This window comes from Lipotes vexillifer, unplaced genomic scaffold, assembly GCF_000442215.2.
Source record: "Lipotes vexillifer unplaced genomic scaffold, Lipotes_vexillifer_v1.1 scaffold311, whole genome shotgun sequence".
NCBI classification, from domain to species: domain Eukaryota; kingdom Metazoa; phylum Chordata; class Mammalia; order Artiodactyla; family Lipotidae; genus Lipotes; species Lipotes vexillifer.
Window position 1 is genome coordinate 4,223,418 of NW_006791012.1, and position 25,518 is coordinate 4,248,935.

The 25,518-nt window shown below is 35.3% G+C and overlaps 1 protein-coding gene across 2 annotated transcripts in view; it reads right to left on the reverse strand.

Moving 5' to 3' along the window:
- Positions 1-306: 306 nt before the first annotated feature.
- Positions 307-25,518, reverse strand: part of AFTPH (aftiphilin) — a 37,322-nt gene continuing 12,110 nt past the window's right edge. Inside the window, exons 2-9 of one of the 2 annotated variants that reach the window (XM_007464112.1) lie at positions 24,807-24,958; positions 22,866-22,992; positions 22,404-22,460; positions 19,502-19,624; positions 13,763-13,823; positions 12,155-12,238; positions 8,200-8,323; positions 1,293-1,440 (exon numbers count right to left, since the gene is read on the reverse strand). In XM_007464112.1, the coding sequence (XP_007464174.1) occupies positions 1,293-1,440; positions 8,200-8,323; positions 12,155-12,238; positions 13,763-13,823; positions 19,502-19,624; positions 22,404-22,460; positions 22,866-22,992; positions 24,807-24,958 (876 nt within the window). Of the gene's footprint in view, positions 1,441-8,199; positions 8,324-12,154; positions 12,239-13,762; positions 13,824-19,501; positions 19,625-22,403; positions 22,461-22,865; positions 22,993-24,806; positions 24,959-25,518 lie in introns of both variants that reach the window. The other variant, XM_007464113.1, reaches the window with a different exon arrangement.

Genomic DNA, 25,518 nt, shown 5'->3' on the forward strand with positions numbered 1-25,518 from the left:
CCTTGGGAAGAAAAAAAAATCCCTACAAATCCCTATTTAACTTTGCCAATTCTAATGAAGATATATTATAATGATCATGGGAATTTCTTGTATGATCTCATGTTCTACATAAAAACAGCTCAGCTACTTAAAGGGTTGATTCAAATTCTTATGGGTGAGAATCTAATTCTTCTTGGTTTTAATAAACTGGAAGCCCTACCAAATGATTTCTTCTGGATTGAAACACATTAAGATGAAATAAAACTTAACATTCAAATTCATTACATTTTCCCTCAGATACCAAAGTACAGACACCAGGCTAAACTTCTTTTAAATTATTTTATTTTTGTGTAAGCTAAAAGGAAATTTACACACTGAAATCTCAAAAGACCTTGGGCATGCACATTAACCTTGTTAGAGGTTCCTCTACATGTCTCTTTTTTTCCATAGGAATTTCCCCAAACATTTAAAACCCATAGTTTTTACTGTATATACAGCCTAAACCATAGCAATCTATGATTATGTCATTTTACACTGTGCAAAATCCTCAAAAAATAGTGGTATGATAGAACAAAAAAATCAGTAACAAGTAAATTTCATGGTAAGACATTCATGTAATTTGGTCCTTCTCTAAACCAAACTGATTTAAAACAGACAGACACAATCTCTTTAAACCCCTTCAATCAAGTTCTGACAATGATCCATACCCTAGAACAAAAGAGCAATCTATGAAAGTACCTTGCAAAAGGTCAAACAGCAACAGGCCAGACTGAAAAGATTAAACAAGAGCACAAAAATGGTAACAAAAGCCAGATCTGAAACAAACCCACCACACATAAAATTTAAAAAAAATTTAAACAGGGACTTGGAGCTTATTTATGAGAGCAAAAGTAATTCAGTGTATGATGTGAAAAATTAATAGGACAGTCAATGCAATCTGAAAAGACTGAAGGGGATTTCACAGACAGTGGAGATTTGACTTTTTAGTTTTCATTTTTTTATTTCAAAAGTTTTGTAAGAAGGACACCACCAGTGTATTTCACAAAGACATAAATGTATACACCCCAGCAACACAAAAAGAATAAGTCTTCAAAAATGTTCACCCCGATTATTTACATTTGTTTCTAATATAAATTTAGGACTTCAGTATGTAAATAAATATACATTACTATGTATACCTTTCTAGTGCGGCTTACCAACAAATCAGCTGAACTTTAATTTTTTTTTTTTTTTAATTAGAGCAGGTATGCTTTTGATGGTGGGGAAGGGCTGGAGAAAAGGAAAAGCAACTGAAACCGTCCAGTTCACATCAGTTAACAGTCTGCCTTCTCTTGGGAGCTTGTGGAAGGTGTCAAGGTGGTTGGGAACATCAACACCTTGGCATGCATGAACGTCAGGTCAGGAAGGCTGGCAATCACCTTGATGGCTTCTTCACTCAGGTGCTCTTCTCTTTTCGGTTTCCTGTTGACAAATGAAAAAAGAGAAGTGTGTTAAAGTGACTTTTGCTGTAGGTCAAACGGGAGAAAATCTACTCTCAAGGTAGACAGCAATCTGTGGGGACTTGAGTTATCTTTCCCTCTGCCAGTCCCTGAACCTCATAATACCTTTGTGTTGAGTGCTTCCTGTGCCAGAGGTCAAATCTCTTACAAAGATTCACACCGAATTTATGTATGTTCATTACAGTTAGGCAGGTACATAGACATTCACATGTACCTATGCACAGCTCGCAGCCCTATTTAAGCTTAGAAGCATCTACCTAGGCACACTTTTAAAATGTTACTAGGGAACTCCCTGGTGGTCCAGTGGTTAGGATTCCGTGCTTCCACTGCAGGGGTCACGTGTTCAATCCCTGGTCGGGGAACGAAGATCCTGCATGCTGTGTGGCGCAGCCAAAAAAAAGTTACGAAGCAGAAATATAATGCTGAAGCCCTAGTTAATAACACTCTGCCAACTGGATTTCCCCCTCCCCACTGAGAAACTACCAAAGTTGCCTCAACATAAAGCAAAGTATGTCTGGCACAGTCCTTGTAAGTCATTTTAACCTCAGGCTTTCTTCAACCCCAAAGGGGAATTCCAGGACAGAAAGCCCTCAGCTCAAAAACACCCAGCCTCTGCCCCACTGGGATGCAGATTGATGGTAGGTCCAAAGGCCGCAGCACGAGGGCCAGCTACCCATGCCGAGAATGCACATGGGCAGGAAGGACTCAGGGAGAGGGGAAATCTCAAAATCTGTTCGGTCCTATAGATGAAATGCCTCTAATATAAGAAGTGATCAGCGTGGCAACACAGAGAGGAAGAGCTCCTGCTGACTCGGGTCTTCCCAGCAGGTGAGCCACAGAAAATGCCAACTGAGCCTCGAATGTGGCTCAAATTGAGCACATGATTGTAATCCAATCTTTATTTTTTCTAGGATGTTAAATATACTCAAAGATAGCTTCAGTCACAAAGATATTAATTTTAGATCAAAGTAATTTAAAATTGTTGACTCTAAAAAGCCCAATTCTCTTTTACGGTAAATGATAGTTGGTACTCTATTAGGTGCGACACAAGTTATTTCTTCTACCTAAGTATTTTCTTTGTCCTTGGGATAAGGTGCAGGAGGTCAGGAGATGAAACAAGAAAGAAAAGATAGATGCAGGTCTTTGTTTTATACTTGGACTTTTCTGTTGTTACCACATTTAAGTTCAGGCTGAAATAAAAAGATTTTACAGAAAGACTGAAAAATCAAACATCAGACTTTTAGGACCAAAGTTCTTCAATATGGGGGTCAGCTTCAGGCAAACTGAAACCGTCAGTAGATCAACCAATACTGAACTCAGTTCCACAGTTTCTCAGAAGAATGTAATAGCACTCCAAATTTTTTTCCGATTAAAATCTACATTTTTAATTGCACTTAAATCATGGTAAAACTATTAAGTGGATGGTTGATGGGAAGCTGCCTATCTGTATCATTCCAAAATAAAACCAGATAGTTCACTTTTTAGTCTCAAAGTGAAAAACTGGAAGACTACATGGGAAAGGGCAGCCTGTCACCATGGTCAATCTTAGCATCACTCACGATGGGGTCAACCAGACATTATGTGTCTTCTGATGCGATACAACACCTATGATGTATTCCAGCCGAAAGGTTTTACCTGAATCCATCAAACCTTTAGATATAATGTCCAGTTTACAGGAAATAAGGGGAATAGAGAAATATTTGAAAACTACTTGAAGGAAGCAAATGGACAAATCCAGAGATTGGGACGTTCTGCAGGACAAGTGGACCGATCTTTTCAACAAGCTAGCGTTATTAAACTGAAAAGCAAACAGAAGGGATGGGGGTAGATATACTAGGTTAAAAGTGACTTAGCCATAGCAGCTAGGTACAATAGTCCTAGATTGGATGCTGATTTGGAGAAAGCAGAGAGAAAGGACATTGCTGGGAAATTTGAATACATGTAGCCTGGGTATTAGATGAAATGAAAATTTACTGAAATCAGTAGACGGAGACCACTGACTGCAAGGGAAGGCTCAATTCTGTATAGACTATAAAATCTCCTTTTTGGTTAAAACAACACCCATATGGGTATATTTGCAAAGATGAAGATCTGAAAGAATATGCACTAAGGAGTTATAGTGATCTGACTGGTAAGAATATGATACTTCCATGAAAAAATTTTTGTCTATTTTCTAACTTTCTACTCTTACTGCTTCTGTAAAGATAAAAAATTATTAAAAGCAGTAACCAGTAAAATTGCACCTAAATGGACTTCTCATTTGTGGAGTGCAGTTGGGGTGTGGGGAAGGAGAACAAAGAAGTTGTTTTCACCCAAGGAATGGTTGGTAAATATTATTCTAGAGTTTCTACCAATTGCCTTATTTCAGAGACACTACTTGAAGGCTGTCTGAAGTTGTATTTAAAAATAAGAAAAAGTTTACATAGTTCATAGTTTGTGCATTTATCTGTAGTCGCTATGCGTTGATGTGATCTAGTTTTCTTAGAATATAAGAAAGAAGAAAATGCTTGAGGGGAATTTGAAAATAAAGTTACATCATGACCTTTCCTTGAAGCCAAAGGCAGTGACCTAATTTTGATTTATACTCTTCCTAGTTAAGATTTATCCTTTTGGCTAATGCAGTACAATTAAGAGTTCAGAAATAAACCCATACATTTGTGGTTAAACTGATTTTCAACAAGAGGGAAATGGGGCAAGAACAGTCTTTTCAACAACCAGTGCTGGTACAACTGGATATCCACATGCAAAAGAATGAAGTTGGACCTCTAACTTACACCATATTCAAAAATTAATTCAAAATACATCAAAGGTCTAAATATAAGAGTTGAAACTTTAATAAAACTCTTAAAAGAAAACCTAGGTGTAACCCTTCCTGACCTTGAAGTAGGCAATGGTTTCTTAGATATGACACCTAAGGCACAAGCAATGAAATATATATGTACATATTTATGTACACATATATGTGTATCTATATATAGAGATATATACACATATATGCATGTATATAGGGCTTCATCAAAATTAAGGAACTTTTGTGTTTCACAGGACACTACCAAGAAAGTGAAAAAACAGCCTGCAGAATGAGATATTTGCAAATCCTGTATCTGATAAAGGTCTAGTATGCAGAATATGTAAAGAGTTCTTAACAACAACAACTTCCCTAAAGAAGAGATACAAGTGGTCAATAAGCACCTGAAAAACTGTTCAATATCATTGGCCATCAGGGAAATGTAAATCAAAATGACAATGAGATATCACTTCATACCCATTGGGATGACTATAACCAAAAGACAGTAACAAGCCTTGTGAGAATGTGGCGACATTGGAACCCTCAAACTTTATTGGTGGAAATGCAAAATGGGGCCATTGCTTTGGAAAACAGTTTGGTAGTTCTTCAAAAAATTAAACAGTGTTACCATATGACCCAGAAGTTCCACTCCCAAGAAAATTGAAAGCATTTGTCCACACAAAAACTTGTACATGAATGTTCATGGCAGCATTACTCATAACAGTCAAAAAGTGAAAACAACCCAAAAGTCCATTAATGGGATAAGCAAAATGTGGTATAGCCACACAATGGAATATTATGCAGCCATAAAAAGGAATAGAAAGTGCCAATACATGCAACAACTTGGCTGAGCTTGAAAACATTATGCTAACTGAAAGAAGCCAGACACAAAAGGCTATATAATGTATTATTCTGTTAGTATGAAATAATCAGAATATGCAAATCCATAGAGATAGAAGGCAGATTAATAGCTGGCAGGGGCTGGGAAAACTGGCATATAGGGAGTGACTGCTAATGGGTACGGGGTTTCTTTTGGGGATGATAAAAATCTTCTGGAATTAGATAGTGATGTTCTGGAATTAGATAGTAATGTTCTGGAGGAATTAGTAATGTTCTGGAATTAGCTGTAATGGTTGCACAACCTTGCGAATATACTAAAAGCCACTGAATTGTACACTTGACAAGTGTGAATTTCATGGCATGTGAATTATATCTCAATTAAAAGGTCAAAAAAAGAAAAGAAAAAACCATGCATGCCTTTTGGCAACTAGCCCTCTGGCCTGTATAATCTTCAGTTAGAGGTCTGTGGCTACTAACTAGCTGGCTACCCACTGATTAAGATTAGGAAGTAATTTTTCTCTGTATTAGAAAAGGTAAGCAAGAAGATGGAACTATTTTAAAACTGAGAACTTGCATTTCTTTAAAATAAGAAGTCACTTTCACAACCTATGTTTAGAAAGTGAAGAACACATGTACTTTCTCTTACATATGCAAAGGCACTTGGAAAAGAGTATGGGATGTTGTTTGTTACATGGCAAATTTCCTCTACCTAGACCACTGTTTCTTAACCTTTTCTTACCCTACAGTTCCTCAGTGCTTTTTCACTCTATCTTCTGTGTACTGACAAAAGCCAAGGTTTTGCTGAGGTGTACACTTTAAATTTTATTTTATTCAAAAACAAAAACAAAAAATGAAGCAAAACCAAAAAACAACAAAGATGCTTAAAATTCCTTTGGAATTATGCCACCACCCCCCTTTCTCTTCCCTTTACAACTGAGAATCACTCATGGGGGCACTTTACAGTATTACCTTCTAATTATAAGACTTGTGAATATTTGCACTTCTCACCACTTTCAAATAGTTAATTCCTCCAAAGAGAAAACACAAAGTTGACAACTTGTTTTCTTTGCAATTTATTTTGTTTTAAATGTGAAGCTGGACAGGTACCAGAGACTAATTCAATGCAGTTACAACACTGACCTCAGGATACACACTATAGTTTCAGTTCATTCCGTAATAGTACAGAATAAGAGAAAAAATGAAAATAACTTAAAGTGGTAGGAGGTGGAAGAGTGCCCTAGTGTACAGAATGTTTTAAGGGTGAGTTGAAAAGTTAGGAGAGCAAGCAAGTTAACAATGTGGCTTAGAGCTCCTCCTACTGGCACAAAGAATGAATTATCACCACCGGGACTTTGAACACTACTACAGTTCACTCAGTGGGAAAAAGGAGAGGAAACACTAGGACTGTCCTTAGAAAAAGTTGTCCAAAAAGTAGCAGGAGAAAGCCCAGACAATAAAAGTATCAGTTTTTTGTTTGTTTGTTTTAAAAGTCATTAGCTTTTGGTTAACGTATATAGAAAAAATGGATGAGAAATTTGTATAAGGAGAACATTAATTTGAAAATATGATTTATTTGGAAAGATAAATTAGAAAGCAAGCAAAAAATCCACACTAGCTTCATTTACAAGCAAGTTCACTTAATAGGAGGCTTTAACAGTGCCAGGTAGTGTTACTACAAAGAAACAGGGGTGATGAGAACAAGGGAGAGAACCTGTGGCTAAACAAGAACGTGCAGACTACAAATCCATTCCCGGGAAAAGTTCAGGGTAGCCTTAATTATAAAAGAAATAATAATGGATTTTCATGATTATAAATATTAATTGTATTAGTACTAATAAATATCTGTTGAATGGGTACTTAAGCACAAACACAGTTTTAAAGGCAATGTGATCATTCAAGCCAAAGTTTTAAGGCAGGTAAGCATTTATTATTTGCAAGGAAAACATGGCTTTATTAAATGGATGTTTTTCTACAGAAGAATTGATTTAAAAGATAAATCTGAATTTGACGTGTGAGTGGAATGTATTTAAACAGGGGAAAAAGCTATAATATCTCTGCCTAACTGGGCAAAAACAGGTAAATATTTTCACTTTAAAGTGCTGATGAATCATAGATTTGGTACAGCAGAGTTGGTATGCCAATCAACCAGTATTTGCTCTTGCAGTAGTGATTTCCTGGTTCATAATGATTACCTTCTTATTAGAAACTGCCTTATTCTTATGGCTAACATGTCAAAGCAATGGATTATTCCAGTGCTTAATTATGTAAAACTAAAGGTTTCCTGAATCCTGCACACAACGCCCACATGACATTCCTGTGTCTGAGATAACTGCTTTTCTAAAGGCCCTGCCCCTGAGGGGCTCCCAGAAAGCTTGTTAAAAGCAAGGCTTCGGGCTTCCCTGGTGGCGCAGTGGCTGAGAGTCCGCCTGCCGACGCAGGGGACATGGGTTCGAGCCCTGGTCCGGAAGGATCCCACGTGCCGCGTTGCAGCTGGGCCCGTGAGCCATGGCCGCTGAGCCTGCGCGTCCGGAGCCTGTGCTCCGCAACGGGAGAGGCCACAACAGTGAGAGGCCCGCATACCGCAAAAAAAAAAAAAAAAAAAAAAAAAAGCAAGGCTTCACGACCCAAATCAGAGGTGCTACACACCAGCGAAAATTCAGAAAATAAAACAGTGGCCAATTCCCTACTCTCTCTTAGCCCAGAGGTGAAAGGATCAGCCTAGGTGACTCTGGGAGTGTGAAACTGGGTTCTCAAAGATGATCATCTCAGTAGTTATGAAAGAAAAGGGGCTTCATGATCTCAATTCTTTTATCAGATTCTTCTCTACAAAGTTGGGTGTAGGGGTAGGGAAGGAGAGAAAACGACATCTGTCAGCCCTTTCCAGTCTCTCATGAAATAGCTCCGCTCTAGTAAATCCATAATTAAACATAATTTGATACTATTTTCTGGAATTAGGCATCTATTGGTTTTATAAATGTAAAGTGAATTTTAATATAATATATTGAAATACTGCCAACTTATGTGCTTTCCCATCTGGGCTACTTTGTTTAACACAGAATTCAAAATTAGGGTGTAATGAGCACTAGCTTTTACCTGGTAGATGTGCTTGTCTTCTCTACTGTGGACATGAGTCTCGCAAATGCATCAGTCACTTTGAGGCTTGAGGTGGAGATTTCCAGCTTAGAAGTTGTTAACTCATACAACTCTGGATCCACACCTTATAGTATAAAATGATAGTCAGTGATGGCAAGCTGCAATGGGTACTCAGCCACAATCCAAGATGCAAAAGGCAATTACTCTGTAAACATCTGAGTCTTTATAAGCACAACACATCTTTAGAACACTGTAATATTGCATTTAGTTTTTAAATTATAAATTCCACTCTTTGGAGTTTTTATAAAGTAGGAAAATACTCTTAAAATTCCACTCTGGTATAAATATAGCCTTAATTAATCTAACATTTATATAGATGATACCATCATAATACTTCTAAAAAATTCTATCTGCTATAGAAAACTCCCTAAATTTTGTATTTGTTTGTGATATGAAGGTTATCAATGTTTTATAAATAGAATGCACATGATTTGTTACATAATGACACCTCAATTTTTAAATTGACTGATTTAACCTCATCTTTTGAACCTCCCTTTTCCCTTACCTCCCTGACCATTTATCCTCCATTATTTTCATTCATACCCCCAAATTTGTAAGTTAATATAAAGTCTCAGATACAGTAAATAATTTGGTTAAATATATTCTGACTATCTGAGGACATGAAATATTACCCAAAGTATCAAATTATTATTAAAGAAAACTTATATACCGCAGAAAAAGTGAATAAAAGCACTACTTTTGAACAAAATGAAAATTGTCTCAAGGCTTATACTTCTATTGTCTCACAGCTGAATCTAGTGGCTAACAGTTCAAATACTTGTCAGAAAAATTCAAAACAAAGCTGTTAGAGGATTAGATTTATTGTAAAATCTATTAAAATCCTTCCCATCTGACTTCATTAAAATATACATACATATTTTAAAACTTCCCTTGAATATTAATTTATATCAAATATGATGACTACAAAAAACAAGAAACAATTAAATATTTTCAACTCAAGCTAAGCGTTGGAAAATAAAGATGATCAGATAAAAAATTTTTAATTCTGCACTCTCTTTGGTTTTAGCAAATTCAGTAGTTTCATGGTATAATAGAAAAGCAGACTATAAGTACAAATGTCTTATAGCTTCATCAATTTCTACTTATCATTTCTAAAAAAGCCCTAAGACGCATAGATAAAATTATATATACATGTACCATATCGACATTAACAAACAAGTTTCCTCCTTTAGGATATTTCTAGGTTAAGAAAAAAAATCAGGAACTGCCTTCTATCAACCAACTTTGTAGCTGACTAGCAGATGTAAACACAGATCTCAGATGTTTACAGAAATCATACTAGCACAAGCCGCTTCCACAGTTACCATGTCCAACAAGGGAGGAAGGCTATAGAAAATGTTTGTTGACTCTCCGAAGTTTTTAGTATTTCATTAAGGTACAGTTTCAAAATATAATTTAAAAGGCCCTTTCTTTGTATTTCTATAAGTATTAAGGTTGCAATTAAAATGTAAAAATTTACAGATGCCTGTAAAGGGACCAGATGAACCCAAAGCACCTCCTTCCTCCACTATGAAAGATTAGATTCCAAGTAACCACAAAATTTAAGTAGATGGTGAATGCACAATGCAGAGTAAACAACTGCATTCTGACTGGCAACAGGAAAGCGCTAGTAAAAATTTAGTTGGGTTTATACAATACTGACAACTTGGCCGTCAAACAGTGAAGTGGGAGATTTAAAAAAAAACCCTTCAACCTCCCCCAACCCCCCAAAACCATTATCACCAAAAAATGTACTATGGCTATTATTTTATACTTTTCAAAAACAAGACAACTACTTACTCTACACAAAAAACTGGAGAGTAATTTTTTTAATGGAAGAGTTTTTTTTTTTTAACAGAACCTTAGTGAGGCATAGTTTAGTTACATAAATAAAGCTAGCCAACCAAATTCTATGCCGACCTCCTAAGTCTCAAACACAAAATAATTAAATAACCGCAAGCTAAGACAAAATGACTTTCCCAGAAACAAGTCAGAAAAAGTGCAAGCAAGTGGTGAAATGGAATACTCAGGAAAGTGTTGATACCTGTAGCTTGATGGTAAGTTTTAACAAAACCCAATAGCAATAAAACAAGCCAAAGCAAATTTATAGTAATCAGGTTTACACAGCAGCTAGAGTATATTAATGAAAATACGGAAGGAAAATATTTAAAAGGTTCCAAAGTAATGAGGACCGCCATTGACCATGCTAATTTCATTTCCATTACAGCTCTAAGCTTCTGAAACTGCTTGCTCTTCTCAAAGCTGTGTATGTATACTGAGCCTGGTTTATCAGGTCATTTCTGTACTTCTTTATACAGTCAGATGATCTGTGCTCTCATGGGTGAGTTTTAACTGAGTTTGAAATGTAACCAAAAATTAAATTTAAACCAGGTTTTTAGACACCCCAAAATAGTGACCTCATTTAAATTATGATACAGTCCATGACAAAACAAAGCTGAAAGCAAATTAGAAATAGGAGCTTGGTAATTCATTCTTGGGATTATAGTAATAAGGAAACTGATATACAAGTTTTTGGGTTTCTTCCCCCCATTAAGTATTAAAATCTAATTAGCTCACCCAGGTCATTCCATAGCTCACATGTATTTAGAAGTAATTTAAATAGTGAAATATTTTGAAGTCAAAACCAGACTCATTAGTTTTTCATATGCTTGTAAAATCTTGGAAACAATGAAAATGATAAACAGGGGATTAGATTTGCGGAATCCAGTCATTCTACAAAACGGCCTTGGAATGTCCTTACAGCACAATCAGATTTCCATAACCAGCTCTTGGAGAAGGGCATTCTGGGTCCCAGGTTCACCCTTAGCTGATTGTCTTAGTCTCCCCCATTTCCCATCATGGCTCCTAAATTGCTAGAAGTGGGTGGCAGGGTTATCTAGCTGAACAAAACCAGCAGATTCTCAGGAACCAGGCTGGCTGTCTAACTGATCCTAGTGGGGACTGAGAGGGACCCTCCCTATGCATTCTGGGCATCAGCATCTATATAGCACCTCAACAGCCGTCTGGTATCAATGGGCATGATTACCAGATCACAAGTTGGGATGACAGGGAGTCATTAAAATCATATTAAATAAAATGTAAACATAAAAATGCCATTATATTTTAATCGTTTATTCAGTTAGAAAATGACAAAGTACATTAGGCCTTTGGTCAGTGAACTGAACTTTTGCCAGGTTGAACATTAATTTAACAGGCACTCCAGTAAGTTTTAATTTCTAGCTTTTAGTATCTCATAGCAATTATTTTCTATTATTATCTTTAACATTTTTTTTTTTCCTCCATGGAAAACAGTAAACTTTCTATTCAAGAGCTACATAAAAACAGTAATAATTCTATGTGGGACTATATAACTAAGTGCTAGACTCCAACATTTTGGAACCTAATTATACATTTAGCAGCACTAATGAACAACTAATTGAATGCTAGAATTTGTAAAAGGTTCTATTATCACAGACACTATAATGTAAAGTCACCTTTGTGTACTAAAATATTCTTACATCTCTAAATTTGTATTTTTTCAAATGGCTTTGCAGAATATGCTTTAAAAATAAGCATATAAAATATCACATTTTCTATTTACAGGGGGAAAAAAAACCCTGCCTTTACCTGTGTAAGGACATTAGGGCTGTTTTATATATAGAAACTACTTTCAGCTCTGAGTATTACACTCTGACAAAGCTTTCCTTAAAATACATTTCACATAAGTCATTTGTTATAGTTATACTACTAGAAAATAATAGTAGATAGATGAAAGAAAAGTAGTAGACATTATAGTGAATACAATCTACTTGTTTCCTTGTTTATAGGAAAGTCAAGTGATGTGGTCATGCTTTTAGTAAATAAACTAGAATTATGGTTTTAACACTCTGCTGACCTGGGATTGTGGTGCTGCTGCTAGAGCTACTGTCATCCACGGGCCCAAAGAAATCAAGGTTCAGAAGAGTGGAACCTCCACTAGCTTGAAATTCAGTGACCGTGTTGGTAGGCAGCCACACAGAAGGTAAGCCAAGGGAGGAGGGGTTATGTGTAAAAAGGGGTAAGACACACACTTGAACATGCAGGTTATAATTAGTAGTCATTACATATTTTTAAATCAACATTAAAACAATGTGTACAGTATTAGTTTTTCACTGCTAAGGACATTTCTAAAGTAACAATTTAATTCAATGTACATTTTCTCATGTACAATGTAAATAATTTGACACTTAGTAAGGTTTTAGTTAGGAGTTCGGTTCTTTCAATCGAAACTCGAAGCCATACCAGAAAGACCAAGGGGAAAGTATACCCGTTAAAGGGAAACAATACTTTAATCTCAACCCAACATTAAATCACTGTACATGCCCAAATAAATCTTTTATGTTAGTAGTGTTGGTTTCTAATTAATGCTTTTTAAAAGTGACAAAGTTGTCAGTTTCAGGACAGGCACCAATACATTAGCTTAGTTTAAAATAAAATAACGTAATAAGGAATGTCATAACTGCCCTACCCTGATGTGCAACCTCAAGCTGTACTGTTCCCCTTTAACTCTGAAACAGTAATCAGAAATAGTATACATTTTTAAAGAAGTTGTTTGTTAATAAAAAGCATGACGATTTGACTGAATAAGACACCAGACAACAGCAGAAGGTGCATCCAGGCTTTCCTTCAGCATGGATATTCAATTGGATGCTTTCCAGATATCCTGGGATCTCCCACTCTAAGGCAAAGCTGATAGAATAACAGGTGTTTTAGACCATGGCTCAAACAACTTATGAAGTATAAGGAGTAAGAGTAATTATACCTCAGAGTCCAATTAAAACTTGTGATGTCAACACACAGGAAAACTAGCATTTTGTATTACTTAAAAACCCCACCTTATTGGAATAAGTTAATCCTTTTTCAGGATTTTCTTTTAAAGCCATAAGTGAAACCAATTATTTCTGGAACTACCTACTAGTATTTTGAGATAAGTATTAGAAAAGGATCATGAAAATCATTCGTTTTTCCTTTGCATATAAGTGCACTATAAAATATTATTAAATCTGAAAACTACTGAGTCAATAAATATGGATCTATTTGCACATTGTTTTTGGTTAAATAATTGTGCTTTGTGCTTTAAAGCAGCCTCTACACACAAGACTTTGCATCCAAGAAAATTCCATAAACTAAAACTACAAAAAAAAATTTCAAGTAAATTGATCTTACCTAAAATATCATTTAAACTGCCTAGATATTTGTGAAAAATAAAGAAGCTTGTTTGTGACTTGAGATAAAGAAACTAAAATTTTATCTGGCTACTACTACCTATATATGGACATTAATACTGTTAATACTAGTAACAGCTGGTTTCTTGAGCAATCACTATTCAGAAAGAAAGCCTGAATTTCCAAAGATAAGAAGTTATGTTCAAACAAAAAAGGAAGTCAGCAGAGAGAAGTCTGTCTGAACTTTGTAGCTTTCTTAACTCTAGCTCTGGTGCTAGAGGCTCTACGGAGAGACGTACCATCTAAAGGGTTAGTAAGGCCACTGCTACTCCAGTCAAACTGGACGGGTGGTAGAGACTCCTAGAGTTGAAAACCAGAAAATCAAAATTAATCAGTATAGGTTGTAGCAACATAAAGAATCCTTAAAAATAAAACGAAACACTATTATAGCAAGATCATTAGGCAATAAGATACCTAAAGACAAAATTGGGATAATTTACAATTTCAGAAGGTTATCTACAAATATTAACACAAACTGAAATTGCAAAATTTATAAACAGTACAGCTTGTTGACATTAAAAATGTTGTATCTGAGAAATGGAATTATCTTTACATTTTCAAACAGAAATTTATGGACTGATCCTATGTCAAGATTTCAATCTATTCTCAAATCATGATTTAAACTACTGGCTTGGTTACAATAAAAATATTTAAAAACATCACTGATTTTTTTCACTAAAGAGTTATCCACTTTATTTTAAATGACTATCCACTTAAAATTTCTTAATAGATAATATAATGCAATAGAGAAGGTACCACTGAAAGTGAGGCAATTTGGGTTATTAAAGACTAATTAACTAGTTGTATAAACATGTATGGTTAATTGAGTTGGTTTCCTTATACATAAAATTTTTTAAAAAATTAATCATCTTTAATTTAGAAATTACTTATAATCAGTATTAGAATTTAATTTTTAAAATAATGTACTGAAAAGTATACTCAGAACTCATTTGACTATTCTAGGTTTTTAAATTCTGTTAACTACCAAACACATAAAGATAAAATGAGCAAATGATACATAGAAGATGGAAGGTAGTACAAAACATTTAAAAATGATCACTGCTTGATTTTAAGAATATTCTTGACAAGAAAAAAGTCTTTTTTTCATTTTCTTGTTTTATTTTGAGGGTGGTGTTGGCAACAATTATTGAAATAACCTGTGTTTTATTAGACTCTTACTATCAACATGTTGCCATCTTTTTTTTTTTCTATATTGCTCACCACCATGCTTTACTGTAAGGTAGGCACTTATTAAAACTTTATAATCGGGACATCCCTGGTGGTGCAGTGGTTAGGAACCTGCCTGCCAATGCAGGGGACACGGGTTCGAGCCCTGGCCCGGGAGGATCCCACATGCCGCGGAGCAACACGCACACCTTAGCGTAGCCCCTGCTTGCCGTAACTAGAGAGAGCCCGCACGCAGCAACAAAGACCCAGCGCAGCCAAAAATAAATGAATAAAATATAAAACGGGTTCGAGCCCGGGAGGATCCCACATGCCGCGGAGCAACACGCACACCTTAGCGTAGCCCCTGCTTGCCGTAACTAGAGAGAGCCCGCACGCAGCAACAAAGACCCAGCGCAGCCAAAAATAAATGAATAAAATATAAAAAAATAAATTAAAAAAACAACAACTTTATAATCATTTTTTCTGTGTAGACAAAGACATTGTTCCCTGTAGGAAGGGAACACGAATCGGCTATTTTTGAAAGTTCAATCCCATGACATTATAATACAATTGCTTTGATAACCAATTATAGGCATGCTACTATAAGTACTTAGTCTCCCCCATATAAGTCGGGCCTGGAGGTGGAGGGGCTAGGTATAAACAAAATAAAACACTAACATTAGTGGTTGCCAGGGGTGAGAGAGAGTTGTGGGAGCTGGAGTGGGGTGGGGCGGGGGCTTGGCTGTGGAAATGGAAGAAATGCTGTATGCTGACTGGGGAGGTGGTCACACACATGGAAAGACGACATAGAACCACACACACTTATTGCACAAATGTCAGATTCTTGGTTTTGATATTGTACTATGATTATGTAAGATGTAATCATGGGGGAAACTGGTGAAGACACAAGGCACCTCTTCTGTACTACCTTTGCAACTTCCTGTGAATCTATAATTATTTCAAATAAAATTTTAAAAAATCCTGGTGAAAATCTAGTTTATAACCTACCTGCAAGACCGATAAATAACATTTAGAAAAGATTTTCTTTAGCTGATCTCAAAAACAAACAAAAAGCTCTAGGCATTCCAACAGATTCAACTTATATTATTCTACTTCTAGATCAGAAACACCTTTAGAACTATTCAACACTGACTGGATGGACCAGACCCAGATTTACATAATAAAAAAGTTTCTGGGTAAATGGAGCAAAGGTCTTTCATTAACATGTTTTACCTAAATGATGTCAAGTAGCTGGATGTTTTGAAATATTTCAGTGATTTTCTGGAATTTTAGCTTCTCGCAGAGGTGTATGGCATTTTGAAGACACAGCCAATATTATAATAATGAGGTGCTAAATCATGAATCAAAATTTAGTGGAAAAGAGAAAGATGAAAAACAGATACCTAAATAATTATAGGCTAACTAACGGCACAGACAAGTAGGCAACTTAAAGAGAAAGCACTGGAATGAAACGTTTTCAAACAACTTTAAGTAATGTGGCATGAATGATTAATGCAGAGACAAAAGAAAGGAGACAAGGTCATAATAAAAAGAGGGGGAAAGAAAAGACTAGAGACAGGAGACTCTGGCTCTAGTCCTAGCTATACCACTGATGTGTGCTTTTGGGTAAATCACTTAGTCTTTCCAAGTATGTTTTCTAAGTGTAAAAAGAGAGTACAGTGCTAGATAGTCATTTTTTCTTTCTTCTATCTCTAAAACTCTGATTCACAACTGAAATAGCAACATAAAGTAGCCTAAGGAAAGAAGTTTGCTAGTGGTGACTAGCTGGATAACTAATAGCCAGAGAGCTGACTTTACTCAGCAGTGAATAAAGTATGGTTAAAGTACTGATCTTAGAGGGGAATCAATGGCACCATGAATGGTGTGACCTTGAAATTCAGTGGATAAAGATGCAAACGACAACAACAAAAAGTATCACTATTGCTTTTTACCTATAAACTTTTTTCAGGTAAAAGTATCTTTTAAAAAAACATTAACAGTTGTTAGTAAAATATTAAATTCCTAAACAAGAGATGCAATGGCTATAAGACTGATGAGTACAAACTGATGTGGAAGATAAAAATTCAATGGGTACCAAACTGAAATAGAAAAGACAGACCAAAAAGAATGCAGTCATAATGAGAATTATACAACTATGCTAAGTTTGAAAGTCACTGTTCAATGATGCCAAAACATAAAAGGAAGGTCTGCTATACGCTTTGGGCGGGGGCGCGGGGAAATTTAGGTATTGAACAGGTCTTTCCTGACACATTTTGCTAAGCTTCTAGCACTAATGGCTATGGCTGTTTAATCTGAAAATTATCACTAGGAGAAATATTGCATGGCCAAAATGTTAAGTGAAAAATATATACATGTTTATATAATATATATATAATATATACACTGCATGCCAAAGAATAGTGGTAAGAAATATCACTTTATATAGAGAATCTTTACAATGCATTTCAGATGTTTGTTAAGTATCTTAACCTGAATCAGAAGTATGGAGCCAAGCAAAGGTCATGCAATCTAGTGATGGAGGTTAGGCATCTCAGCACAAAATTCTGATACGCATGCTGAAATCTTCAATTTGAATGTTAGAATGCAGACCTACACAGGCTCAAGTCAATTCAGAAATAAGTTTGAATTTCCACTGGGAAATATTATTCTCACTGGTTTCCCAAAAGCCTAAAAACTAAAGCCAGTGAGGATCACAAACTACCAGAAAAAAGTACAGAATAAACTTGTTAATTCATTATTTATATGTGTATTTTTTAAAAAGAGAAATGTGTGCATGAAACAGAATAAAAGGACATATTTGCTTAAAAAGAGCTTTTAAAAAATATAAGTAGCAAGAGACCAAGTTCCATCTTCCAGCAAAAATGTTAGATATGCTTAAATGTTGCTGAAAATTCCTACACTTGCCTGTAAATAGGGACAGAGTCCCTTGATTACAAGTACATAGGGGTGTATATGTATGCACAGAGGTGGCAGCAGCTGAATACATATGGAGCTGCAACTAACCTCCATTAAATTAACACACATTAATTTCTATTAAAAATCTTCTGTTAAATTAACACACGTTTTTATTAGGTTATCTAGACTTTTAATCAAGTCTATAATTAAATTATATAAGAAAGATGATAAGTATGAGGTATGACTAGGCAAAAATGACAGGTGACAGCTAACTGATAAAATAAGCAATAACTTATGGGGCTGTAACACGTGGAAGTGGTTAGATACAGGAGAAGAGAAGGAGGCAAGTAAAAGTAGCAACAAGTGGCCTCAAGTAAGAACAGCTCCATTTCCAGAAAACATACCAGGCAGTTGCTCAAATTACTTTCCTAACACCTAGCATTGTAGGAATAAGAATGTTGACTGGGGCAGAAGTGAGAATGTGCTGTGGGAGAAGTAATTTTGGAACCTGCATAGACATGGCAGGCCTGGGAGAGCAGCTGATAGCCAGAGGGCAATATATAAGGCCAATGAAAAGAAGAGAGCTAAGGACAGATTCAACCTACTGAGACATTTTGCCCAAGGCACCTTGCCTGTTGCCCAACCATCAATAAGGTCAGGCATTTTTACGCATTAGGTCCCCTTGCCCACTAATTCAGTGCCAGTAATAAACTGGCTTCAGAGGGATGTTTAAGCTAAGCCCAAGTATAAACCACAGTGGTACATAGCAGTAATATTAGATGTTTCTTGAAACACACCTGAAAAAGTAGGACCTTGCTTTACAAAATTATTTTCCAAAGTATGTTCTTCAGAAAAGGGTCCTGTGGCCAAGTAAATTTGAGAAATGACTGCAAAATTCTTCAGAGTCCTTAATGTGTGGGTTGTGAATCTCCAAGGGTGGTTGTAGGGTATGATATGAAATATTTCCCAAACTTACTTCACTATGGAACCCTTCTTTAATGGAGCATTTCCGGGAATTAGTGTTCAGTGGAACACACATTTTGGAAAAGGCTGTCCAAACATACATTATTGTGTTAGACATAATCAAAGATGATATTTAAGGTTAAGAAATGACAAACACAGCAAGAATATGTTTTAGAAATGGTAATGTTCATTAAGAATACTAATATTTTAAAAAACAATGTTTAACCAGCACTGAGTCAGTTTCTAATTCGATGTCGAAAAAGTAAGCAAACCAAAGTGGCTATGTTCTCCCAGATAAAAAGTAAGAGGGAAGGCTTTAAATGTCCCAAGGAGGTAAAGGATAAGAAAGGTAAGAGAGCCTTCTTTTTTTCCTAATCCACAGAATGTTTTGTTAAAGGCTACATCATTTTTAACTTAACAGCTTTATTCAAACTCTCAAAACAACAGTTTTTGATGTTAATAAACACACCTAAATTTTATTACTTTATAAAATTTTTGCAGGCTTCAGGAAAAAGACACTGTAGCAGACTTGAAGAGCTGGTATAAATGCAGTGTTTTCCATTTTTTTGAAATCTAGCACTTACCAGATTTGTGTGTCAGTAATAATGATCATATAATGTTCAAGCTGTAAGGGATTTTTAGGGATGCTTGCTTCAAAGTCCTCATTTTATAGGTAAAAAGACTAAGTCCTGGATAGGTTCTTACCCATAGCCAGCCAGTTCTCAAACTGCCTTTTCTATTTTTTTAAATTAAAGAGAATTTGCTCATTGTATTTCAAGGGATGTTAATAAGTAACTGAAATCACATCATGAAACTAAATTTTAAAAATATTTTAAAAACTAAAAGTTATATATTAAGGGAAACAACAATGTGTGTGGACATACGTGTATATACATGCATAAAAATATCTATATACATCCAGATATTTTTACCTGGAATTGGTCAGATGTGCATGTGTTCATTTCTGGTGACACAGTGGTTGTCTGACCGATGGAAGCGATTTTCTCTGCAGCAGATAGTGGTTTCAATGGTTCCTTGGTGGGCTCTAACATACCCTGAAAAAGGCATATTAGCCATTAATGGAGGGGAAGGATCAGCCCATAAACTTTGTAAACTTTTTTTACAAGAAAGTTAATCTAGCAGAAAGCAGAAAGAAAACAGGTCATCTGAAAAGAACTGAAGACAAAAAGGAACTAGTCCTAAATTTTGCTTCGTGAAAATCTTACAGCACTATAATGGGAAATGTTTCATAATAATACCTTTGGAATCCAAACTTTTTGAAGCAAGACGTTGTAACTGAACTGGATTTGTTGTAAAGTGCCTGGTTATCACTGTCACACAAAAGCATAAGCACATGGGATGGTGGGAGCGGGGAAGAGGCAAGCAGAACAGTATATCACATCCATGCCCTAAGAATCCAACATTATTCTGATGTTTCAGATCTGAAACTGCAGGAAAGGGCACTCTTCATACACATTACACCATGGTGGTGCTTGGAGAGGTGAGAGGTGAGTCTAAAACACACCATATAATGTGATGACGTCTACATGTTTCAATGTGAATTTAGTGTTTGATCCTTGCTCCATTATAGATGGGAACCTTAGTTCTTGGTTCTTTGGACTGGCAAAGCAGAGACAGTCATTTCAGAGGGGAAAACATCTTACATATTCCACTATGAATCTAACACACTTTTTGAGTAAGAGAGAAAAACATTCAAGATGGATGTAGAAACAAAGAAGAAGAAAAAAATCAGCATTTTGCATTAATGTTCTACCAAACACTAAAAATAATGGGTAATAATCCAGGTTACTGGCATGAAAAAAGGCCCAAGCTTTTACAAATTTTAAAGTAATACTTGATAAGCTCTTGAATAGTTATCAACCAAATAAAAGTCTCCCTTTACTACTGGGGAAAAAAACCCAAAGCTGCTAAGTCAGGAATCTTATAGTTAGAATCTATGCATTTCTAAAACCAAGTTTTCAGGAGACTCCCCGTACCCTCATAAAATCAAGCATAAGCTAAATAAGCAATTTACAGATTTAGTTCTTAACAGTGCACGTGAAAGGCTTTAACCTAGCAGCTTGAAAAATGAAAATAAATTCATGGTCTAATTCAATACCATACACATGATACAGGCTTTCTAGTGTGCCCTTCTACAAAGGCTCCATGCATTTGGCAAACAATTACTAGTCTTAGTCAACTTTTCTAATATGAACTCTCCCTTAAGTCAGTGGTTCTCAAAGTGGTCCCCATCAGTAGCTTCTCTATCACCTGGGAACTTGTCAAATGTGCAAATTTTTGAGCCCTACCCCAGACCTACCGAATAAGAAACTATGGGGGTGGTGCTGAGCATTCTGTGTTTTAATGAGGCTTCTAAGCCACTCCAATGCACATTAAAGTCTCAGAGCCAGTGACTTAAATGACAATTTCAGGTACTATTCCTCAAGATGAGATCAAAAGATACTGAACATCTCATGTGTGTAAAGCACCATGGGAAAAATTCAGGTATCATTAAAATTTGAAACCAGATATGAAAAAGAATAAGTTTCTAAATATAAGGCATCACAAAGATGGAGGAGGAGATGATACATTCACTAAACCAACTTTGGTATTAAAAGCTTACAAAAATGGTAAAATTACATTACTAATAAAAGGTTGTAATTAAGATAGGAAAAAAAGCATAGACATTAGTCTCTAATTCCACATAAAACTTAAAGAATTGGCTAATGTGCTGACCCTAACACAGAGCATTAAGTAGGTTACTGTCGCCAACATGCTGAATGAAAAGTGCCCACAAATTAAACTCCTACTTCCTATTCAGAATGTGACAGTAACACCACCAACAATCTCTAGAATGCTACTCCCTGAGGAAAGAGATCCACATAACCAGAAAGTTAAAGAAACGTTCTGGATTACATTTACCTACAACATAAAAGAGAGTAGGGATGATCAAGATGTTTTGAAAATACAAGATAACCATTCACAAAGGAGCAGAAACTGATTTTTTTAAAAAAGGTCAAGCACAGAAGTTTTTGTGCAATTCCACAAAACAAAACAAAGCAAACATTTCAATTCAATAACAATAATTAGAGCTTATTCATGGAAAAGTTTGCAGATTAAAAAAAGGTCAAGTTCCACAGCAAATTCATTTTCACATGCACATAAAGGGTTTTTAAACTTAAACTCCATACCAAGGGTTCCTCAGTTATTTTTTTCTCTATCTTAAACACAGTATTTTTTTCTTATTTTCAAGTTATTGGTGAAAGAATTTTAAAATATTTTTAGTTTGATAGGACATTTTTATGCACCAATAACTCAAAGACACGCCAAAAACCACAAACAAGTCAAACTTTAAAATGTGACTGAGTCTTGATAAGGTACAGAATGAAAATTCCTCAGTTTTCCTGGACTACCTGGCATATCTGAAAAAACAAAATTCAACACGTTTAAAACATTAATGGAAAAACTAAATACCAATTATGGGTCCTGACTCACTTTCATTTGTTATAATTTGATATTTCCAAGCTCTGATATACATCCATGGCTTCAATACTGCATTATTTAAAAATAATTGCAAATGCATTAACACAAGTGATAGCTAAGGCTTCAGATACTTCAGCTTCTTCTTTTTAAAAGCAAATTAAAAGAGAGAGACTTCCAAAGGTGGATTTTACAAAAAGTTATGAGCACTAATATTACTATGATAAAAAATAATTTTCAATCTAAAACAAAAGTGTCTATAATTAATACACTTTCCATGCCATGCTATGCAAGATGATTTTACAGAATAAATGCAGCAATGATAAACACATGCAAAGACATCTTTTTACTTACCAATCCTGCTGCATACATGGGCACTATAACAGGTTGCTTCTTATTGCCCGTGAAGAGCTATATACGTACGTTAGAGAGAAAGAACATATATTTAGAGAATGATCTGTCATAGAATGAAAGTTTCCAAAATATGCTTGTAATGCTTTATTACATACATCGTGAATGATAAATTTAAGAAATTGTTAAATTGCCCTTATGGGGTTATATTTTTGATCTCCTAGCCCAATTCCTTCATTTTATAGTTAAGGAAAAACACTAAAACAACTTTTCCTAAAAGTAAGAAATATTGCAGAAAAATCTAGATAGATTTATGCCTAAAAGTTGGCATATTCAAAAATACATGAACATGTTAAACCAACTAATATTTATTTTTCTGAGGAACTAGTTTCAACAGAAGTGTGACAGAATTTAAAAACATTCATAGGTTGATTAAAGGATTTTCCAAGGTACTAATAAACTCACAATGTTTCGGGTGTCTATTCCCAAGGAGCACAAGAGCTTCTTGTTGCTATGGGAGCCGCCCCACTGATATCTCAAGCCATGTGCATCATGGATGTCCTGTAGCTCAGCCCACACATCTAGCAGTTCCCTGCAAAGGTCACGATGAAGCCATGGGTTACTCAATAGCTTTCATGGGTTACTCAGTAGCTTTCACCATGAATTCTACTTTTAATGTGACTGTGAAATATACATTTCAATTAATCTTGTGTCTAACATGAGTATATAACTACTATCTGAATGAAATCAACAGCCAACACTTAGTCATTAGAAAAGTAAGTTAAACTCATTTGAAACAATCAAGCAAAAATTTGGCCTGTATGTTATTCTTTTTAAATTGTAAGGCAAAAATATTTAAAAGGAGGAAAGATACCACCCAGCATCCCACCATCTTTCTGGAGCTATTTAATATGTTTTCTCCTTGAGTCTTGACTCACAAATACACAGTTGCAATTACAGCATATTTAAAATTCTGTATTCTTTTTTCAGATTTTAAGCATTTCCTTATGTACATATGTATCTTTTTCAGTGGTTGTGTAATGTTCTATTAGACAGATGCATCATCATTTATTTAGCCACAATCATCATACAGTTTTAATTAAGTTGTTCTTACTGTTTGGCTCCTATTGCTAGTAGTGCAAGAATATCTTTCTGTATTTTATGGTGTGTGTTATTGCAGAATTGTGTTATTTCCTGAGAATGAATCTCTTGGGTCTAAGACTATGAACTATCTGTACAGCTAGCATATTTTTAAAAAATATCTACAGTTTAAAGATGGCAAAACATCAACCTTTTTGTCCCCTTCTGTTCTCAGAAATCACCCCAAAACAAAAGTCAAGAAGCAAAGCTAATATTCATCTTCAATGAAATTAAGAAATCCTGCCTCCAGAGGTGGGGAGTAATGAAATGTAACAGAAGTATCCAGGAATAAGAATAAAATTAGCAAGTCAATCTAGACCCTCTAACATCTAATAATTAATAGGAGTTCCAGAAAGAAAACAGAGGCAATGGAGGGAAGGTAATTGTCATTATAAGAGAACTGCTCAATACTGAAGAACAGAAGCTTCCAGATTGAAAGGTTCCTACCTAGTACTCAGTCCAATGAATGAAAGAAGATTCATATCGAGATACTTCATTGTGAAATTTCAGAACACCAGCAACAAAAGACCCTAAATTATAAATCTGATGTAGGGGTAGAATAAAGTAAAATTTTACCTCCTGTGTACCTTTTTCTCTGAGGAGGCTATTAGAGGATGTGCTCCACCAAAATGGGATTTAAGTGAAGGGAAGTCCCAAGACAACATGTGTTTAGGGGGCCCAGAATGATCCATTCCAGATTGGAAGGAATTGGAAGATGGAGGACTCCAGGTAAAAAATGGAATGGTCAGCTTGATAGGTCTTATCACAAGTAAAATTATATTAACAGGCTGCTGGAGGGTAGCGAAAGACTCAGTAAATGAAAAAGAGAGGCAATTATTAAATCCAGGAAAAATGTATACTATAAAGAAAATAGTGGCTTAGCTGTGAACACTATATATATGATCGTAATAATGAAAATACCAAATAACAATTTAACCAAAAACTATGATATAAGTATACTGGGAAGATGAAGAGAAGAGAATAGCAGATGTAAGATCTAAATTTTCATCTATCATACTAGGAAATCAAAAAATAATATATAAAATTGATTAGAATATCGATTTAGAATTTTTTTTAAAAAAGCTCAAAAATAGACAAGTAGAGAGTTTTTTAAATCTTATCTTTCAGCACAATATAATTTTTTAAACTTAAACACAGTAATGTCTTAGAACCTTAATGGTTTAAGATAACCTTCGATAACCTTATAAATTAGAACAGTTGCAACTAACAAATATACATGTTATCTGAAAAGTGTCTACTACTTACCCACTTTCAGCTAAGGCCTCTCTTCTTTTTATTGGCAAGGTGCTTGTTTCCAGCAAGTGCTTCAGGGAAGTAACTTCTTCTTCAGTATCAGGGACAAATATGGAAGGAAAACATGCTTCGAAAATTCGCTCCAGGCGGTTTAGTAAAGCTGTCTGCATCAAAACACCCCCCAAAAGTTTATTTTCATTTTTGTAATTTTAATAATGTCGTAGCTTTATCATTACTACACACACACACCCCCATACAACAATACCCTGTCTGCTACTATGGGGTGGGGGAACTACCAGTCAGATACAGGAAACACTAAGTGAAAGAAGAATAACTACTCATAGAACAGCTTTAAATAATTGTGTAATGACAAATAAATGTCATTACACACTAAGCATCATGCCTGGCACTTTACAAACATTATCTTACTTAATCCATTACAAAATTCTACAAAGAAGAAATTACTACCCCATTGTACAGTGAGAAAGCAATCTCAGAGTTTGAATAATCTGCAAGCAAAAACAAACCCAAAAAAACCAGACAGTATTCACAATCTTTCCATAACACTGGGGTATTTCTTACTACCACTCACATACTCTATATTTAGAACAATAAGACTGGATGCTTTCAAAGAGTATTATCCTATTATAGTTGAACAGAACCTGGATATGAACACGTGAATTCTGAAAACCTTTTTTTTAATTTTTAAAAAATTTTATTGAAG